Genomic DNA, 22,648 nt, shown 5'->3' on the forward strand with positions numbered 1-22,648 from the left:
CCCATCTTAAATAGCATCTCTGGTATTCTAATTGGCTAACTGCGGCTGAGCACATTTAAATGTCTGATAGTAAATGGCTTGCTAAGCTGCCAATAGTTGCAGTAGTTTATTTATTTAGCATGCAGGACTTTGTAAATTTCAGGGTTACATTCACTCAGACACACACTTGCTTGTTTCCTGAACCGGGGTTTGTATCTGACTAGCGTTACCCGTGACCCCCCCTCCTTTACCCCAGCCTGGGTCTGTATTCTGCCCAGCACACATGCATACAGACATACATTACCGCAGTTAGCTCTTATGCTCTACATTCACCCTCTGTATTCACACTTTTTTTAATTTCTCACTTTGACCTTGCTTTCTTTGGTACATTGCATTTTGCAAGTTGGATAGATAGACTGATTGAGTTACTATTTTATTTTATTTTGATTCTACCATTCAGCCAGTAGTGATAGAAACAACCAGCCACCCAGTCAAACCACAGGAACCAAGTACTTCCCTGTCTTTTTCTGTGTTTGCTGCCAACTGGCGTATCGGAGGCTAATCTACATGATCCTCTGCATTGCTAAAAGCCTTCTGGATCTCTAGCTGCAAGAAGTAGGCCAGAAAACAATTTAAAACCAGTTCAAACTGAGATGTCCTCTTTGTGTGTGTGTGTGTGTGTGTGTGTGTGTGTGTGTGTGTGTGTGTGTGTGTGTGTGGGCTAATGTGCTTGCTGTTACAGACAATTACAGCTCTTTACCAAAATTAATCAGAATCATGTTTATCGGCCATTTAGGTTTGCACAAACATGGAATTTGACTCCGGTTTCATGGCTCTCTGTGTACTTAACATAGAATAACAACACAACAATTTTAAGATATACACAAGCATTGACTTACACAGGCGAAATAAGAGGTGATAAAGTGCAATGGTGCAGAGAATATATATTGTCATCATATTATTATTGTTATATTTGTTTGCGTGTGTATGTGTGTACGTTTTATGTTCAGGCATCGTTCTGTTTCTTTCACCGTTGTGCTCCCAAGTATATTGCGTGTCAGGTGTGTGTGTGTCGTCTGTTTATCTCAGCTAAATAAGGAGCTCTACAACCCTAATAGCCTTTACAGTCCCTGTAACGATTCCTCACGCCAGCTGTTCTAATGGCTCTGGCTTGCTTACTGCCGACACTGCTGAAAATGGCAGTGATAAAAGAAAGCAGATCTTGGGTAGACAGAGAGAAGTTGGTGGGAGAAGCCGTGTTTCAATAATGTATATATATATTTTGAAGTATCGCATTAGAAAAGGTTTATGCAAACGGAAAAAGAAAAACAGGAAAAAACATCATTAATTTCGCCAAAAAAAAAAGTTTTACGCTCGCTTGAGGTGGTTTTTGCCTATTTCGAAAGAGTTATTGAGCTAAATGGGATATAGAAACACCTTTGCCGAAAAAGTTCTGACGTAGCGAATGTTTTACTTGGGTGACTGATTTGTTTTTTTCCCCTCTGTGTGACAGTTGTGTGCCTGTTTGTTGTAGATAAAGTTAAAAAAAAGATCAGCTGTTTCCGCTGTCTTACCGGATGTTCGCATAACACGCATTTCCTAATAACGCACCTGTGCAGGGTGTCTCCCCGCCTGCCGCCCAATGACTGCTGGGATAGGCTCCAGCATCCCCGCGCTCCTGAGAGCAGGATAAGCAGTTTGGATAATGGATGGATGGATGTTCTTTCATGTCAGCTGTTATTGGCCATGTTTCATGCTGTCCGGAGACGGAGAGAAAGAAATGCGCGTTATGCGAACCAGGTAGATGGCCAAGGTTACTGGTCATTTCCAGTTCGCAACCTCTACTTCTACTCTGTTTATTACAGCCATGCGTAAGTCGAGTCAATTTTATTTGTGTAGCCTAATATTACAAATGACAGATTTTCCTCAAGGGGCTTTACAGCATATACCGTCAACTTCTGACGAAACTACGCTTTGTGTAATCTAGTGTATTCGCTTCAAACCAGTTGTTGGAAGAAGAAAAAAAGCCCAATTTGCATTTTTCTTTCTTTCTTTTTCTTTTTTTTTCTTCTTCTTTTGTTTGTTACATTTCAAAAGTTTGCTTAAGATTCGTCCGACAATTAATGGAAACACGGCTAATAATGTGTATTAGCCTAACCCCTGCTGAGGGTGGTGGGAGGAATTAGGTTAGAATTAAGCTAAACCCGCAGTTGGGATTTCTAGGCTAGTAGGCTTAAGCCCATTATAAGAGTCTAATGTTTTTTGCCCTATCTATTTGAGCATTCCAATCCAGAATCACGTTTGTTTTGTTATAATGAGTGGTGGTACTAAAGGTAACTAAACCGATTTGTTTTGGCCTAATAGGCCTACTTGTAATTTGTCCTGCAGAGACTGTACAATTTCATGAATTCAGTTGAGCAAGGCAACTGCTCCAATCCTCTTTTAAGCATCACTGTAATTGGCACTGGAATAGGATTTAACCTAAGAAATAAAAATCAAACAATGTTTGAAAACAGGTGTCACTTCCTGAGACTAAGTAATTAATTTACCCGATAAGTTAATTCAAGAGCTTATTTCTGGTCCGTTTGATTTTTTTTTGTTTAAATTGAATAATTTTTTTGGTTGGCACCTGACTAAAAACCAAACTGACGACAAGTATCACTGATAAATGTTTCCCTTCTCTCTTTGGTGCTGTTGTGTTTAGGTTCCAGTAGCACCAGCTCTTCAGGATGGGTGCCTGGCTGCGACTCCTCATGGCAGGGCAACTCCTCTGCCCCCGGCAACAGTAACCATGGGCGTCGCCATAGCACAGCATCCGACAGCGGAGACACTGGAATTGGCACCTCCTGCTCCGACAGTGTGGAAGGTAAGATCCCTATTCTACTCTTTTCTGTTCTATTCTGGTTGCCATTTTCCACATTTTGCCGTTTTTCCCACAAGTAACTTTGTCTTAAAAATTAGGCCTACTTGAACACACAGAGTATGTATTTAGGAGGTAAGGAGTAAGCATAATGGCAAGTGAGGACCTGCGATACAGTCACCTTTTTGCCTCGGCGACAAGTAAGGTTTTTCACAGTTTTACAGCATTCTCTTAACAGCACAGCACATGAAGAAAGTAGTGTTCAGCTCTTGTTAGCTTGCATATTCATCTGCCACTCTGTCTATCTGGCTGTTTTGGTTTTCTGGATTGATTTAAGGTTAGGTGGTATCAGTGTGCACACCCTTTGGTTAACAAGAAAGTCTTGAGTTTAACTAGCTTTGCTCCACCCTCATAACCTCCAAAGCACCGCAGGCCACATGGTAGTTAGAACAACCCCCACATCCGCGCTCTCTTTCACCCGGGTTCTTTACGCCTCATTTACAGGGTTGTTTTTTTTTGTTTTCCATTTCCAGCCTCTCGGTTGATTTCCCTCCTTTTCCCCTCCCCCAAGGCAGCATTTAGCATTTTTTGGACTAGAAAGTAGCCTAACCGTCCGGTTGTTAGGACGCTACTGCTTCACTATTTAAGGAAAGAAACTCATCACTCCATAGTATTCTGGTATGTGCAACTCTACCTAGCTAAATATAACAAACTTGAACAACAAACCAAAACTAGATCTATGTTCCAGAAAGCTGTAATTAAAACGTAGTTTGTGTTCAGAAGACAGATGCCAAGCTCGAGTCATGCAGCCAACCTTCTAACCACTACCAGGCCCGTATTTTATACACTTTTTTTTTTTTTGGTGTTTCTGCTTTATTTTTGGGATTGCCTGTTTTGATGATTGATAGAACATTTTTGGGAAGATGGTGAGAAAGGGTAAAATGTCACATAGGTCGTGGACCATGTCGATGGTGTTTTAGCCCCGTGGTTTTTGCTGCAGCCTGAAGATGTACAGAACATCTCTTAACTCCATTGGATCCCGACCCAACCCCCATCTCCATTCACATCCAGCCTCCCCGATTCCTTTTCCATCCAGACACAACTGTTTCTCTCCATTCACCCTAACCACTCCCAGCTGGAGTCTCTTAGGGAGCACACGTTTGCCCCCAGGCCACTTGCATACAACAAAGCCCTCTATGTAACCTAGTAACCTGATAACCCAGTCGTTACTTCAGACGTGCTTCCTGTTGCATCTACATCAAGATGCATACACACATGTGCAGCTGCTCACCCACATGTACATGTACATATCAGAATTGGTTTTAAAATTGGTTTTATCAGTAAGTTTTAGCGTAACTATTCTTTTGACTTGATGGGATGTTCATTGGGACACATTTTTGACAACACATTTTAAAAGTTTTGTGACTCTATATTGAACAAGAAAGTACAGTTGGTATATCAAAATTACATAACACCCAATCACATACACAAAAGAAACCTATAACACACCTGCTCTCATTTACACATACAGATACAACAAGTACACATGACCATACTTGTGTGCTTATGAATACCATGAATATGTGCTTAGGAAATCAAACATCCAGTCAAAGAAAATTGAATCAGTTCATCTGGGCACGATGCTTATTGCGAGAGAAACGATTCATCACTCATCTAAGTGACCTCTTCAGTCTCAACTGACTGTAGGTATCCCCGCCCTGATAAACAAAACAGCGGCATAATGGCCGAAAACAATTGGTTTCATGTGCAAATTGCCATAATCCATTAATAAAAGTTACAATGGTAATGTGTACTATTCACAGATGATTTGGGTATGGTTGCAATCACAGCATTGCAAGATGGTGACAGATGTACTCTTAGTCCCCCCACTTGGTTCAAGGATGGTCGTTCCCTATTAACATAGATGGCCTCTTTGACTCCCTGTTCAAACCAGCGTTCCTCCCTATCAATGATGTGCACATCCTCATCCTTGAAAGAGTGGCCACTGGCCCGTAGATGGGTATAGACTGCAGAGTCCTGACCTGACATGTTGGCTGTCCTGTGTTGTGCCATCTTCTTGACCAGGGTCTGTGTGGTTTCCGCGATCTACAGGTCACGGCAATCCTCCCAGCACTTAAACAGCATGCACTATATTGCTCTGTTTGTGTTGGGGGACTCGATCCTTGGGGTGGACCAATTTGTTGTGCAGCATGTTTTGTGGTTTGAAAGCAACTGAGACGCGATGTTTGTAAAATATGCGTCTCAACTTTTCCGACACTCCCACCACATTGTCCTTCTCCTCTCCGATTGGCTGGTGCACTGTTTGGGCATCTTCCTGGCTTTGACAAACGCCCAGTTAGGATAACCACACTTAACAAGGGTCTGTTTAATGTGGGATTTCTCCCTTTCCCCAGCCACTGTGTCGGTGGGGACATTGTCAGCTCGGTGGTACAGCGTCCTGATGACACCTAGTTTGTGCTCCAGTGAATGATGATCCTCTGTGAATCATACACATTGCCATTGAAACTCTAGTTAATGCTCATGGCAATTTGCATATGGAAGCAATCATTTTCGGTCATTATGCCACTGTATTGTTTATAAGGGTGGGGATACCTGCAGTCAATTTAGACTGAAGAGGTCACTTAGATGAGTGATGAAATATTTCTCTCAATAAATGTGTCCAGATGAACTGGTTCAACTTTGTTTGTTTTTCTTACCTGGATTATTAAGCATGCATGTATAAAGACAAACATCCAGTGAAACATTCAGTGTTGTTTACTACATCCATCCATCCATTATCAAAACCGCTTATCCTGCTCTCAGGGTCGCGGGGATCCTGGAGCCTATCCCAGCAGTCATTGGGCGGCAGGTTGGGAGACACCTGGACAGGCTGCCAGGCCATCACAGGGCCAACACATTCACACCTAAGGACAATCTCGTACGGCCGGTTGATCTGACCTACATGTTTTTGGGCTGTGGGAGGAAACCGGAGTACCCAGAAGAAACCCATGCAGACACGGGGAGAACATGCAAACTCCACACCATACCTTACCATATAGTACCATACCTACTCTACCAGACCTACTGGATTAGCTTAGCAAAATTAGTTAGCTCACTTCAGCTAGCTTTAGCTCCACAGCTAGAGGCAACCGTCTCGACAAAAGACAGTCTAATAATTTTCAATGACAGCATCGATTTCAAGTTTGGCTTCTACTGAGAGAGTAACTGTTTACTACAGCAGCATTTCATTTGCTGTCCATGTTGCTACTTACCAACACAACATAAGTCATATAAGAAATAGGAATACTCTTGCTTAGAAGTGCTAGCCTGCTTCATCCTGCTTGCTGTATCTCTGTTCTTTAGTTGTTCATATTGGTACGATTCATCTTCTCCAGACTCTCACACAGTAGCATAACGCTACCTGTCCTCTACCCGGCAAGTGCATTACACAGGCCTCTTGAACATAGGCACTTAATACATGTTGGTCATAGAAGTTGTTGTGTCATGGAGAAGTCTTTGAAAGGCCATTGAATATATTAGCAAACAAAGCATGCATTCATCCCATTGTTGAGTAGGATTGCACAATACAACTTTTTCACTGTTGGTACAAATTCACCAGTGCTTGGCGTTGATTCATGTTCAGTGCCAATCCTCTCTCCTGTCTCTCACATCTTCCCTCCCTCCCTCATTTCGACCTGGTAGCCTTACACCCTGAACCAACATTGTTGGTACCAAGTCTATTTGGGCTTCTCCACACACTTCTGCGGTCTTCAGAAGTGTCGGCCATTATTAACTTGGTTATATTCAGGTATACCTTATACTTGGATTTTCTTATCTTCCTTTCAGGCTGTCTGTCTGGCTTAAGCTGAGTGTTTCACTGGCTTGCCTCTGGCTCGCTGTCATCTCCCATCTGGCTTACAATTGTAATGACCACTAGCCAAGTTGCAGGGACACAAGAGAACAGTGAGGCTTTGTGTTATTTATGGTGTTTTTGCACTTAAGTGAGATCAAGTAGTGATTCGAGAGGTTGTTATGTTAACTTGTATTTACTGTTACATTGATTTCTTCCATATTTGGATAGACAGAGCAAGCCAGAAAACAAAGTTACAAAGAAAGCTATGGGGGGGCGGGTAATAAATAGCAATCATTTGTTTTAGAAGATTGAGAAAAAGTTTTTATTAACTTTTATTTAAAAAGTCTTTTTAATGAATAATATGGTAGATGACATTCGCAAGTGTATCTCCACACCTCACTGATGCATGCGGGTCCAGACTTGGAGCTGAAAAGTGCACCATTAAAAATGCCATGCATGTTCCATCCGGTTTGCCATACGTCAGCCACGCCCTGTAGGCAAAACCACATCGGATGAAATGGCTGCATGTTCGATGCCGACACACACACCTTGTCAAAATGGCTTGCAGTGGACGCCGGCCGTTACACCTCACCTTTTCACCCCTCCCGATTCTATTTTGGCAAATTGCAGTAATAAGCTTGGCATTACTCTTGTTGATTTCCAGTCTGGGTTTTGTTAAGCATACCTCTAAATTGATGTCATCCCCTTCCCCTGTTCATTTATTAATTTCTTTATTTAAATCCAAATTCCTTAGTTGCGTCTGTAATACCCACAAAATGAAAAACATGCAGCCCTGTGCTGGTCGTGGATTTGAACCGGAGGTAAACCATACTTAAAATGATATCCTTGGCATTTTACATCTGAAAGCTAACAGTCCTGTGGTTTATACAGCTGACTGTGCTGCAGAGAGGTTGTTTAATTGCAGCATAGCTAACGGAGAGGGAACGAGAGGGAGAGCCAGAGAGAGATGGAGCAGTGAAGAAAAGAGCTCTACTTGGAAGTAGGGCAGCAGCTCCTGTTACGACAGTGTTCTCTATGAGTAGAGAGAAAAGGAGGATACGGAGCTTTAATAAGGGATGACAATTGAATGATTTGGAAGTCTGGATTTGGATGAAGCGGTGGAATGAGTAGGAGGAGTGAGCAAGCGAAAAAATGAAAATCATCTATATTAGCCATGGACCTTGAGTGAGGATGTCTCCTTGCCGCCTGTCCTCTGGAGAAGATCATAGATTTTGTAAATGGTTGGATGTCTTCAAAGGAGAAAGTCGCAATTCCCAACATTACCTCCATATACTGTATATGTCGTAGGGATAACGCTCCATAAGCAGCCTTAATACTGAGCCAGTTTGGGTGGCTATAGGCACAGCCTCATCACCCTGGTTTTTTTCTCAATTTTTTTTTGATTGTATCTTGTCTCACATATGATATATCTGAGCTGGGATCTCCAAGTGTAAAACCTGTTAATGAAAGTATCCAAAAGAAATCCCTTCCTTACATGTTTGTAATGGAGGACAACTGTCTTGTGGCAGTTGTTACGTTGGCCCTGTATGTATTGAGCAGCTTTGGACCCAACCCAAATCCCTCTTCAAGAGAACATTGCTGTAGATCATCACGTACTTAACATGGGTAGATTCCTGGTTTATATAAAATGTAGGCTGCTTGGTGATTAATTGTGTTTTGGGGTCAAATTCCGATAGCGAGCTCTGTGTATGTGCATTCATCTGATGTATGTGATGTGTGTGTGTGTATCTGCAGCCGCGTGAGTCGTCAAGTCCAGTGTCTAACCCAGTCTAGTCCAGTCCAGTGGCTGAAAGGGGTCATCCAGCTGGTTAGCAACTGATGTGGAAGTAAATATAGGTCAACTGAACACGACACACTTACAGTAGGTCTAGATTGCACGCTGCTCTTGTTTCGGGGGGGGCGGGGTCTGATTGTTTCAATCAGCGAGGATGTTCTTAAACATCCTTATTTTGGCAGTTTCACTCCCTTTACAATATGTAAGATGTTTAACCCTAAGCTGGTTTGAGTGTGACAAGCGGGTTTTATAAAGCTCTTTTTACCTCCTCTGTGAAATGGCAGATTAAAACTAAATCGACACGTAGAGAAGAAATGTCCGATATGTAGTTACTGTGCAGTTACAGTGTGATTCCACTTTATGTTAACATGCAGCCTTTGCTAAAGACACTAGGAAAATCAGTTATTTCACTGTTAACATTTAAGAGATACAGGTGGATTGTGGGTTGTAGGTCATTTAGCAATCTGGTGCAGGAGTGAAGCAGTCCAAGGACACAAGCATACAGTGAAATGAACACTTTACTTTTTTTATCATTATTATTTGTTATTTTCTGCTATTTAGATGGAACAGAAGTGTGGTAAAGGATAGAGGGTCAGGTGAGATAATGATATGCATCATAGCTCCTGATACTGATTCAAATACAACATGTTCTTGGGTTTTGCCTATATTAGCACTTGTAAATTTTTTTGGGGTATTTTACTTGTATTAGACAGTGCAGAGAAGAGCTAGACAGGAAATGAGGAGGGGGGGGTTATGATGTGCAACAAAGGTCGCCGGCTGGATTTGAACCAGTGATGTTGCGACCCTGCGGTCTGCGCTACGGAGGCGCCCCTAGAGCACTTGTAATTTGACTTAAACATTGTGGGGAATATGTTTGCAGAGGGTTTCTCTGATGATTACATTGGCAACCAGCCTGCTACAGATAAATCCTATGTATGGCAGATGCTGAAATCCTGTGCATTGGTCTCACATTTCTTTAGCTTTTATTATGAAAACCAAGCAATTTGAAACGCTACCTCAGATGCTAAAATCGTTTTGTAGCAGGAGTTATCTTTATTATTGCTATTATTATTATTGATAGTAGTGATAGTGTTATGTTGTGCTAAGAAAGAGGACAATGTACCCAGTGGGAATTTACTTTGTGGGTCTCTCGGAATTCTGGTAACCTTGAAACTTTTGCAACTATCAGAGTTTATTCATCATAATTACTTCCTGATTACAGGAGGCAGTCGGAATCTTTTATCTCTATCGTCAGTGATTATCTCAGTCCAATTCTGTAGAGAGGCGCGCTTGTGCTGAATTGTCCCCTCCTGAAAGGGAACTCTCCCTCTTACTCTCTCTCTCGAGATGATGACACAGTTCTTTGTACCTCAGGAGAGTCCTTCTATAGAATCCCTTTGTCTCTAGCATCTTTATAAGTCTGTACGTGTGCGTGTGCATGAGACCTCGAAAAAGATATAAGGGAATTCCTTGGTTTTGTAACCCTGTCACCCTCCCTAACTAATCATACTATAGATTGCCATAGCTGTAACGATGAGGCATTTACCTCTGAAATCTGTTTCACAGCGAGTGTTTTGAGGTGAATAATGTCTCAGGACAGGTAGTGGCATCTGCAGTGCATGACAGAAGTATATTTAAGGATTTGGTTATTAGTCCTTGGTTTATTTATGGTAGGCCATCAATATTTCACTTCACAAATGTTGTCGTCTTGAAGCAGATTCTGGCACTAACATCATGCTCATCCTGTCACTCTTTTAGTAGAGTCGAGTTTCATTGGTTGCCGAGTTATGTTTGCTCATTTGATGAAATCTGACTTGGTGTGATCATTATGTAAAAGACACAAGGGACATAGCACAACACTGTAATATCAGGAAGACTAACACTGTCCAAGAGTATTTAGTCTGAGTAGCTATGAATCTTGAAATATCATATGGGCCATCATGGGGTAAAGGGTAAAGGACAAAAAAAGTATATCCATATAGAGTTCAAAATCCCCCCCAAAAAAACAACAACTCTGTAGGCTATGTTGCATAATAGAAGATAGAGGGTGGTTCATAAGTGTTTACAATCAAGGTTACATGCGTGTGTATTTGCATGTGTATAGCATGAGTTCACTGGATGTAAGCTTGGGGGTTAGAAGAGGGAAATACATTTAAATCGCTGAAAGAAAATCCCTTCAGTTTTTGGCAATTGACCCCGTTTATAAAAAAGACAGGTCAAATTATGCATGTTTGTTTTTATTTTTGTTTTCTAATGAAAAGTTAAAACACTTTACAGAGCCCACACTGTCACATTAATCTTTTAGCCAATGGTAGCCAATGACCAAGTCAAGGCATCTTTCAGAGGAACATGTTAGTTATAGAAATAGAAACAGATGAGAGCAGGAGACATTCGGGAAGGATGCCTCCCATACCATGTAGGAGGCTTTGAGTGTATAGGGGGCAGTGTACAGGATCAGTGTGAGGCACATCAGCAAACCCATCCATCATGTTCACTTGGTGCATTACGTCAACAGCCATCATCAACTGTGGAATTATGTTACAGCCATGTCAGGGTGAAGGCTCCCTCTTCAGCTCAGCAGGGAATGTAAGGCTACTGGTTTCATTGCTAATGGTAGTTGGAATTAAACTCCTACAGAAGATGTGCAAGTTATGCGAATATGTCTTCTTTAGCTGGACTGGCCGGCAGGCCAGACCTACAAATGTGAATGCCCCTGTCTGACCTGACTGACTGACTTAGCGACCACCTTAGTGTGACTGAGTGATCATGTGTGACACGATTGGGCAGTTGGATCAGGTGACCAACGACGTCATTGAATTTACATGATTTGAGTGTCAAGAGGCACTTGGGAGAACGCACAGTTAAAGCAACCCAAATAACAATCACTCTGACAAAACACTCACTGGTGAAATCGCAAAAGGATTGCATGGCTGTTGCAGCCGTTGAATAGCATATCGGTGCTCCGGTGCTATTTGCTCTTATTTAGTACTACATTTGTGAATCAGTCACAACTTCTGTTGTTGATACTGTGGTGTAGGATTCTTGTATTGTAGTGTGTAACGTGTCATTAGGGATCAGTATGGTCCCATCATCAAAACTCGGACTTCACGTCAAGTCACAAAAATGAGGAGTTCTTCTATCCTGTAGTGCCTCATCAAAGTGCTCCTTATTTAGTTAGTGAAGCTGTATTACTGTTTAACTCTTCTACATCTGCATTTTGGACCAGCTTAGAGATTAAACTTCTCTTTATTAGGGTGTTGAAATGAAAATCTTGTCATCTCCAAAACATTTCTTTATACATGCTTAATAATCCAGGTAGGAAAATCAAAGAAAGTTGATTCAGTTCATCTGGACCAGTGGTACTCACTAATTTTCTTAGGAGAGCCACTTATGAGTGAGACCATTCCGCAAAGAGCCACAGAGCTTGCAGATATAACTTGGGTGGTTTTTTTTTTAATTTTTATCATCACTCTCAAGATATTTACCATCTTAGTGTATGTTTAAAAAATATATAGTACCATGCTTTCCATCTTTCCATCTCTTTTTATTCTCAATTAATAATTACATTGCATTATTAAAATATATAATACTTGTTTGTGAGTTTGTAAGGCTGGGAGTGGAACAAATCTTATGTATGCATGTACATATGCAATTATACATAAGCATTATCAACATGAAAATTTTTTTCTCATAAATACAAAGCTACACACACAGGCTATACGTCTACCCATGATCCCACGCTGTTACGTAGCCTACATTTCATCACCCCTCTAAGTGACTTCTTCAGTCTAAAGTGACTGCAGGTATCCCCACCCTTATAAACAGTACAGTTGCATGACGACCGAAACCAACGACCAGTTTCATATGCAAATATGGGTGTGACCATTAACTTAGAGTTTCAGTGGCCATGTGTACTATTCACAGAGGATTTGGGAATGTTTGCAATCACAGCATTGTAAGATGGCGACAGAGGCACTTTTTCAAGGATGAGGATGTGTGCACATCCTTGATGGGAGGAATGCTGGTTTGAACTTGGAGTCAAGTACATGGTACTGGCTCAACTCGACCTCTACTCTATTCGACTCTACTCACTTTACTTTTTGGGATTTAATTTTCCACTGCAGATAGTATCCCCTCATGGTAAAGCCCCGCTGGTCATTTGTGGGTGTGTTGACTAGTTTTTCTTTTCAAGATTTTATTTATATTTAAATAAGTATACATATATTTTTTTTTATTTATTTATAGCATTATTTTCATGTCACCTTTTGGTATCGGCTCAGCTCACCCTAACCTCGATGGAGGTGGTACCAAAAAAAGTACCTGGTACTAGGTATGATCCCTAACTTTTGCCCAATGGAAAACCAAAAAAAGCGAGTAGAGTCGAGCCGGTACCAAGCAGTGGAAAAGGGGCAAAAGAGACCATTCATGTTAAGAGGGAACGACCATCCCTGAACCAAGGGGGGCTAAGGGTACATCTGTTGCCATTTTACAATGCTGTGACTGCAAACATTCCCCAATCCTTTGTGAATAGTACACATGACCATCGAAACTCAAGTTAATGTTCACAGCAATTTGCAAATGAAACCGATCATTGGTTTCGGTCGTTATGCCACTGTATTGTTTATAAGGGTGGGGACGCCTGCAGTCAAGACTGAAGAGGTCACTTAGATGATTGATGAAACGTTTCTCTCTCAATAAACAGTGTCCAGATGAACTGATTCAACTTTCTGTGAGCTCCAAAAATGGTCTCTGATTATAATAAAATTCTGTAACTTCACTTCTCTCTTCTCTTCTCTTCTCCTCTTTGTTCTTTTTTGGCCTGCAGTGATGCGATCCCACTAACCGTAGCCCTATAACCCCTCACTCCTCCCTTTGGGGATTAGCTAGCAAACAAATCTCAGAAAAATCTGAGACAGTGGGAGAGGACAATGAGCTCATCGTTTTTTTTTGTTTTTTTTCTCAAGCAAGCAGATCTACCTTAGGTCTCCTTGACTTAAATTGTCATTGCATTTGCCCTCCTTGGTGGCTCTTGGCAAAGCATTGTGGTTCAGAAAGTGGATTTAAGGGCAACAGCTGACGGGAACCCCACGTCCTCTGCACCCCGCCGGATGGCCTCATCCTGTTAGTAGAATGACTGAGCGCCATCATTACCTTTGCCTAATGAGGATTGAAGGGTTTTTTGGGGTGCTTTGTATGTATATGTGTGCGTGTGTGTGTGTGTGTGTGTGTGTGTGTTCTGACCACGGCAAGTTATCCGTAGTCACTGGGAGGGAAGCAGCTGGTTCAGCAGTATTGTTGGGGGCAGGGTAGCTAATACAATATTACACACACACACACAGAAAGCTGAGTTATTAAAAAAGACCAAATGAGGTTTAGATGTGATCATGATTTGATTTCTCCCCGGCAAATTGGGGAACATAATTGTGACGATATTATGTATCTATTTTGTCGTTATTTTTGAATTTGTGAATACTAAACCAGTGTGTTAGTCTGGCAAATATTAATGTCGACAGACATCACATGTCCATATTATCATGAGCCTTTAATCAATGTCCAGCACTGTAGGAAACAGATGGCCTGCTGTTTCCTCATTAGCCTGGTGTTGTATGCTAATCCCTTTTGGGGCTAGCGCTCCCCGTTGGGCTAATGTTGTTTGTTTCACCGGGGGGTCATAAATGAGCAGAGTCCTCTGTTTCACCAGGTTCTGCTGTTAATTCTGCCTGGCTCAGCAAAAGATACACGTGTAAACACTCTCACACACACACACACACACACACACACACACACACACACACACACACACACACACACACACACACGCAAGCAACGTGCACACAAACAAACACACACACACGCACATGCACAAACCTAGACTCAGCTCGTTACCATCCCTCTATTTCACAAAACTATCCACAAGAACCATGTCTCAGCGAGGGAGAGAGAGGGAGAGAAGAGGTGGTGTAGTTCTTCACGGTTTATTGATGACTTAGACTTTTGTGATTTGTGTCTCCCACACACACACTTGAGAAGAGAAAGAAGAAGCCTTGTGGTCTTATCATGGTGTAATGCTTTTGGCCGCTTTTAACATGACTTTTGTTTCATTGTTAAAGAATGATAGGACTTGCATCTGTGCACTTGCGTGGGTCCGATATGGTGCCGAAGGTTACGGTGCTCCAGCCACTGTGTGGGTTACTGGGTAGGTTTTGGCACTAATACTGCCAGGCAGATGACCAACAAAATACCGACTGGATGGCTTTAAAACCAACACGGTTACAAGCTGCACTTAAAAAGTAATAGAAAATGAAATAAAATGTAAGTTACTTGACATTCAGATGGAGGGTGAACATTTGATGTGAAACAGATGTCAACAGTGAAGCAAGTATGCTTCATAACATGAGCAGTTGTGCTAAATTAAACTAAAATAATTTCCGATTTTTGATCCTTTTTAAGGTGGTTTATGTGTGTTCACGCTGCTATATAACAGTTTTGTAATCAGAAAAAGTTGTGTGAACCTCAACACTCACTTTTAGTGGTGTTCTTCAAAAGTATTGCAAGAGTTAAATAATCTTTTAATAGAAAAAAAATCCTCTCAGAGCAAAGCTTGGGTCTCTCAAGAAATATCACCCGAATATTCACGAGTAGCTCATTTCAACGTCTTTTAAAGGCTTTGTGGGAAATAATCTGAGCGGGAATTAGAAGGATTTATATAGATTAAAGCCTCAGACCTAGCTTTTATACTAAAGCAGTTGCATGTATGTGCGCTGGTTTGCGTGTGCACGTACGTATGTGCAAGTTGGACCCATGCCTGGTTGATATTTACCCAGCATTCCCTTGGCACTTCCTCTGCCATTGAATAGGTTACCATAGAAATGCAACTTTCTCTTACTTCCGGTCTCTCTGTTTTTGTCTGTCTCAGTGGCAGTCATCATTGTGCCCCGATCTCCAGCCGGTCTTATTGTGCCCTCTCTTTTCCTGCGACTGTCCTCACAGTGTTCCTAGGCTGCAGTCTCTCAGCAGCACAAGTCCAGAAGTCCCGCTCCTTCCAGACCCACGGTCAAAGTATAGCACAGATTGCGAGGGTTAATATTGGCTGGCTGTTTGGGAAGTGATCTCAAGCCATCTTGGTACACAGCTCAGTGCTGTTGCTTACTTACCGCTGGTGATGCAACACCGGTGAGGCTTCGATTTCATTACACCAGCCTTCATTACTCAAGACTGGATGTTAGTGAGTGCCTCTTAGGTTACACAGCCACACTTAAAGTGCAATTCCTGTTTCTACTTACAGATGTCTCTATCGCTCTCTCTTCTGTCAAACGGACAGAAATACATTCACTTTCTGTGTTGTAGTAGGACGCTCGATGGTGTTTTAAGCCCCCAACATACTCTTCAAGGCAGCGCTGCATGGAAGGCAGTCCCCGCCCCTACAGTTTCAGCCAATAACAGCACTGGCGCTAACCTTAACCCTAACCAGTGCTGTGATTGGATGAAACTGTTTGGGGCGGGGAGTGCCTTCCATGCAGTGCTGCCTGGAAGAGTACGTTGGGGCTTAAAACACCATCGAAGTAGTAGGACGGTGATAGTCGCTCTCGATCGGGAAATGGAAAAGTTATTTCATTGTTTTAAAATGTGAAGCTGCCTCATCTACAGAAGTAAAACTGAAGTGCAAACATGCAAATTCTGCCATACACAAAGGATCCCTATTCATATCCATTTCAGCCAGAGTAATTGTATTTTCCTAGAGAAAGGCCAATATGTCTTTTACACAAACAGCATAGTTTTGTGGTTATTCGCGGTATAAATTGTGCCAAGTAGAAAAGATTCCTGGCCCCGCTGAAAACAAGACTACATGACTTGCCTGTTTTACAGGATGGAAAATCCACTTTGGCACCATGCTATTTCAGTATTGTGACTAGGTTACCTATTGTCTGGGGATATTCTGCCACACATTTGTGTGCTCACCAGCATCAGATTCATGTCTCCGTTTCTCACTATTGTGTCTCCAAACTTGGCACAGTGTCGTAAATATCAGGCACCAGTTTTTTTTTTTTTGTGCATTTGTAGAGATGTTGGCTGATTTCATGAGCATACAGGTATAGCACAAATAGATTCCTAGTAAATACACACACACACACACACACACACACACACACACACACACACACACACTAAATGGTAATAACACAACCAGTATTATGTATTATTACAAAAAACTGAACTAGTGTTTAGTTGCACTACCTGAAAACCTGTAGCTTTGTAGCCTGTCTCCAGACCCCCGGATCACTATTAGCCACTTATTATTCCCTCATCCGGCCATCCTTACAAATTTTGTTTTGTGGTTCAGAGGTGGACTCCGTATTTGTACACCATCTCACCCGGATGACTCCACCTTGACCATTTCATACCTTATCATTTTTAACCTTAACCCCCACCTCAACCCTGGCCCTTACCTCACCCTTAACCTTTTTTTTGGGGGGGGGGGCGTTTTTTCTCCCTGATTGTACTTGGCAAGTTACCTCACTCTTCCGAGCCGTCCCAGTCACTGCTCCACCTCCTCTGCCGAGCGCGTGGGAGGATCACGCTCTTGCCCCGACCGACCAGAGGAGGCACCATTGCATCGACCAGGACACATAACCACATCCGGCTTCCCACCTGCAGACAGGGCCAATTGTGTCTGTAGGGACACCTGACCAAGCCGCCCTTAAACCCTAACCCTAATCTTAACCTAGCCTTAACAGTTATCTTCACCTAATGTTTATCCCCTGGGTGAAATAACATACGAATAGGGTGTCCTGATTCACAGGTGAGGTGTTGCCCTCGTCAACATCTTGCCCCAGGTTGGAGGAAAAAAACGAGCCGATCAAACATCTTCGTTGCCGGGACTAGATATGGAGATGTAGCCATCTGTAGGGTCCTCCTCTCTGTCCGTATATATCTTATGTCTCCCCTCCTTGTTTGCTAAGTCTTAACTCTTTTGCTAAGTCTTAACATCAACTGAAAGTGCGTCTGGATAGTGACCGGTAAGGGAAAATCTAATATCTTAACAGCATAGGGAAATTCACAGATGACACCAAAGTAATTGGACTGATAAATGACAACGATGGAGATGCTTATAGGAAGGAGGTGAGGGACCTATCCATATGGTGTCAAGATAACTTCTCCCTAAATGTTGAGAAATAATTGTTGATTTGTTCAGACACCAGTTTAAATCAACCGTGTGTCCCTGTTGATTGTGAAGAACTTCAGATTTTTAGGCATTCAGATCTCAGACTACCTCTCCTGGTCTCTAAACACCAGTTGGGTCATTAAGAAGGCACATAAGAGGCTTTACTTGGAGTTGTCTTAAAAAATTCTGAATGTCCACAAGAATCTTGGTCAGTTTTTATCAGACTACCATAGAGATCATCCTTACTGGAAGCATGCTGGTGTGGTTTGGCAACCTGACTGAACAGGACCACAAACATCTGAGAATGACTGAATTCCTCCCTGTAGTCCCCTCCTCACACACCAATAGCATGCATACCACCGTTCACATAATTGTTATGCCAGATATGTTTGTTTCTGCTATTGTGTTACTGTATTGTGTTCATGATAATATGTGGAGTGTCTGTTGCTGTCCATGTATGTATTGTACTGCAGAGTTGTACTGAATGTGTACAGAAAACAAATTCCACCGGCCTTGGCCGTGTGGCTAATAAAACAATCTAATCTAAAACGGCTTCAAAACATCAGAACAGCACTGCCACAGCTTCAGGACATATACACCACCTGTTGCAGAAGGAAGGTCCTAAGTATGATGGAGGACACCAGCCATCCAGCACATAGTCTGTTCTCCCTCCTTTTCCCAAAGACAGTTTTTACCTCCAGGCCCTCAGAGTAATGAACAGGAGGCTCCTTACATAACTTTTATTATTATTCTTATTGTTGTTATTATTATTATTATTATTTCCTTATGTACAGTTTTAAGGGCTGAGAGAGCCAGGGCACATGCATTTTATTGCATTCAAAGGTACATGGTACTTTTTACATGTATATGACAGTAAAGTGAACTTGATCTTGGACACACCCCCCCCCCACACACACACACACACACACACACACATACACAAAAAAGAAGACTGAATAATTGAGTGGTAACGAAATGGCCATTCAGTCTGAATATCAGGCACGTAGCTTTGTGCAAATAATGCACTGTGAATCCCAGGGTATATGATGTGACTGGGTAGTGATGTGGCATATACCCAGGCCCACACAGGAAGCCCATAAACTGAACTGGGCTGAATGGAACTAATTTATTATTACTTTGTGGGGGGTTTTTCCCTCCACCTGGAAATGTACATTGTGTAGTGAAAGGTGTTTCCCAGTAGTGTTTCTGCATGACAGAAGAGTCTGTACTTATCCTGACAGGTCAGGCTAAATACGTGTTAAGCCATGGTCAGTACACAAAAGCTTTCTATTCCCGCCTTAGTAGTTAAAAACATTCAAATTCATGCTTGTAAATGCCTCTAAGTTTTCGATAGAGTATCCGGAGTAATTCAGAGTATATCTCATTTCATCTTATCTCATCATCAGCCGCTTCTCCGGGGTCGGTCACGGTGGCAGCAAACCAAGTAGGGCATTCCAGATGCCCCTCTCCCCAGCAACAACCTCCGGCATCTCCTGGGGGATCCCAAGGCATTCCCAGGCCAGATTAGACATGTAGTCTCTCCAGTAAGTTCTGGGTCTACCCTGGGGTCTCTTCCCAGTTGGACATGCCCGGTAAACCTTCAAAGGAAGGCGCCCAGGAGGCATCCTAATCAGATGCCCAAACCACCTCAACTGGCTCCTTTCAACACGAAGGAGCAGAGGATCTACTCTGAGCTCCCTCCAGATGTCCGAGTTCCTCACCCTATCTCTCAGGCTGAGCCCAGACATCCTACGGAGGAAACTCATTTCAGCTGCTTGTATCTGCCTTTTGGTCACTACCCAAAGCTCATGACCATAGGTAAGGGTTGGAATGAAGGTTGACTGGTAAATTGAGAGCTTTGCCTTCCAGCTCGCCTCCCCCTTCACCGCAACAGTCCGGTACAACATCACATTACTGCTGATGCTGCACCAATCTGCCTGTCAGTCTCCCGCTCCATCCTACCCTCACTTGTGAACAAGACCCCGAGATACTCGAACTCCTTCACTTGAGGCCACAACTCATCCCCAACCCGGAGGGAGCAATCCATCATTTTCCGGTAGAGAACCATGACCTCAGACTTGGAGGTGCTGACTCTCATCCGGGCCATTTCACACTCAGCTGAAGTATGTGGTGTTATTTCTGCAGACTTCTCTCACATGTAAGAAGCAATTAAATCAAATGTTAATTTTCAGTCTCTGTTTGTCATGTTGTTTGAGTCAAACTCATGTAATTAAAATGATTTCCTGTCCTTATGTATTGTTCATTCACGCATTCATTCATCTTCAGCCGCTTCTCCAGGGTCAGTTCGCGGTGGCAGCAAGCTAAGTAGGGCACTCCAGATGCCCCTCTCCCCAGCAACGCCCTCCAGCTCCTCCTGGGGGATCCCAAGGCGTTCCCAAGCCAGATTGGACATGTAGTCCTTCCAGTGAGTTCTGGGTCAACCCCGGGGTCTCCTCCCAGTTGGCCGTGCCCAGTTAAACCTCCAAAGGGAGGCGCTGAGGAGGCATCCTAATCAGATGCCCGAACCACCTCAACTGGCTCCTTTCGACAGGAAGGAGCAGCGGCTCTACTCCGAGCTCCCTCCGGATGTCCAAGCTCCTCACCCTGTCTCTAAGGCTGAGTGCAGTCACCCTACGGAGGAAACTCATTTCAGCCGCTTGTATCCGCAATCGCATCCTGTCGGTCACTTTTATGTATTGTGCTACATACAGTGTCTTGGTGAGCAAATGAAAATTATCAGATTTCTTTCCATGTGCATAATCATTTCTATGATCCTAATAAAATAGATCATCGAAGAACACAGACATGCAAGCCTGCAATAAATATCCTTAAATTAAAAAAAAATTGTCCTAAATCTTATCCATACGTCAAATATTATATAATTAAAGTAAGTAATTAAATTAGTAATTACATGCAGCCCTCGAGTAGTCCAAAAACATTTACTGATTGCAGTTTGGATGAGGTAACAAGCCAAGGAAAGTAACTGAGTCCATTTATTTTTATGTAGCCTACGCAACCCTGTGTGTACACACACACACACACACACACAGAATACCTACACTGTGTAACAGTTTGGCAAGGCCAAGTCTTTTTACATAACGACTCTGAAACTTCAGCCGCTCATCCTTGATCATGTGTTCTTCCCTGGAGACTGTCTCCTTGGTAATTTGACTCTTTCCCTCTCTCTCGCCCACTCTTTTACTCACTCAATCACTCACACACACACACACATTCTCACACCTGCATTAAATGACATCATTTCGCTGTCTCCCTTTCTCACGTGCGTCATTTCATTCAAATCCCAACATTCCTCTCCCATTTATCCCTTTTTTTTATGTGCACGAATGGCAACACCAACACACAACTCCCCAGTTCCACGAATACATAAGTGGTCTCACACATGCTTGCACGCGTACACACACTAGATCCACAGGGGGTTGGTGGGTGGGCTCGACACGTGTTGGTGTGTGCGATTGCTCAACATTATTTTTGGAAGCACAAGCTCTGGCCGCGTGTGTTTGTCTCGGTGCTGTGTTTATTTCAGAATCAGCCGCGCTCTTTCACAACAACTCATCACCACATCACAGCTGCTCTATGCTGTTCATCCGGAACCACGCAGTGGGATTAGATGACTTATTATTTCCCTGTTTGTTATTGCTGCTTAATGAGTTTTTAGATTATCTATCTATCTATGTATCTATCTATCGGTCTGTCTCTCTATCGGTCTGTCTCTCTGTTTCTCTGTCTGTGTCTGTCTGTCTTTCTTTCCTTCTCTCCGTCTGTCTGTGTCTCTCTGTCTGTCTGTCTCGCCGTCTGTATGTCTCTCCGTCTGTGTCTCTCTGTCTGTCTTTGTCTCTGTCTGTCTCTCTGTCTGTGTCTGTCTGTCTCTCGGTCTGTATGTCTTTCCGTCTGTCTGTCTCTCTCTGTCTGTCTGTCTCTCTCTGCCTGTCTGTCTCTCCGTCTGTACGTCTTTCCGTCTGTCTCTCGATGTGTCTCTCTGTCTGTCTTTGTCTCTGTCTGTCTCTGTCTGTCTCTCGGTCTGTATGTCTTTCCATCTGTCTGTCTCTGTCTGTCTGTCTCTCTCTGCCTGTCTGTCTCTGTCTACGTCTTTCCGTCTGTCTCTCAATGTGTCTCTCTGTCTGTCTTTGTCTCTGTCTGTCTGTCTATCTAGCTTCCGCTTTAAACGAAGATGATGATGAAGATGATTTATTTCGAACATGTAAATAAGCAGGATATCACATACAGATAAGCCATTGCCAGTAATCTGAAGTGATCCACACGTCAAACTCAGTGAACAAATCTCTGTATGCATCAGATTACTTCTTGCATGTTGGAAAAGGAGTAGGAAGAAGTATACACTTATTTTTTCCTGCCCCTTCTCACCTACTCTTAAGTTAATTCAGCTACAAGACATTTCAAATTCAATTCCCACTGTACTGTGAAGTTCACATTCAATGGAAGTTGTGCTGCACAATACAAACTCCACTACTGTGAGCGATAAAGGAATACTTTTTTCCTTTCTAGTAAACTGCTGAGCAGGGGTAGGAACATAACACCATCAGGAAACCCATGAGGAAGGAAGAGTTCCTTGTCATTAAAGTGTGTTTTCAACGCCAGCGTTGTTTTGTTTGCTGCCATTGCCAAAGCTGTCACCACTTAGAAATTTGCTGGTGATGAAACGGCCCTTGCCATGGAAAGAGCGCCTCCCTTCTCTGCAGCTCTCCGTTTCAGTCGATCCCGAATCATTCGCGAGCTGAACTTCTCTCCTCAAACGATCATGCTGTTGTTTGCCGTCGCCCCCAGATGTCTGTTTGGTGTGACCAGCAAAAGCCCCCCCCCCCCCTTTGTATTTGTCTTTTTCCACATCAGCACTGGTCTCGTGGTTTTATAGCTGGTTTGGCCGTCGGTTATCCTCCGAGGATTATAGATGTTATTCATTCAGCCATTTAACAATGGAAAAACAAAAGGGCTCGAGTTGATATACATATCAAATCATGT

At 42.8% G+C, this 22,648-nt stretch overlaps 1 protein-coding gene across 1 annotated transcript in view; it reads left to right on the forward strand.

The window, feature by feature from the left end:
- The window catches only part of cep85l (centrosomal protein 85, like), a 72,004-nt gene that overhangs the window by 5,875 nt on the left and 43,481 nt on the right, over nucleotides 1–22,648 (forward strand). Inside the window, exon 2 of the mRNA XM_056294567.1 lies at nucleotides 2,684–2,845. Within this exon, the coding sequence (XP_056150542.1) occupies nucleotides 2,684–2,845 (162 nt within the window). The remainder of the gene's footprint in view (nucleotides 1–2,683; nucleotides 2,846–22,648) is intronic.

Source organism: Lampris incognitus, chromosome 15 (assembly GCF_029633865.1).
Source record: "Lampris incognitus isolate fLamInc1 chromosome 15, fLamInc1.hap2, whole genome shotgun sequence".
Taxonomy (NCBI): domain Eukaryota; kingdom Metazoa; phylum Chordata; class Actinopteri; order Lampriformes; family Lampridae; genus Lampris; species Lampris incognitus.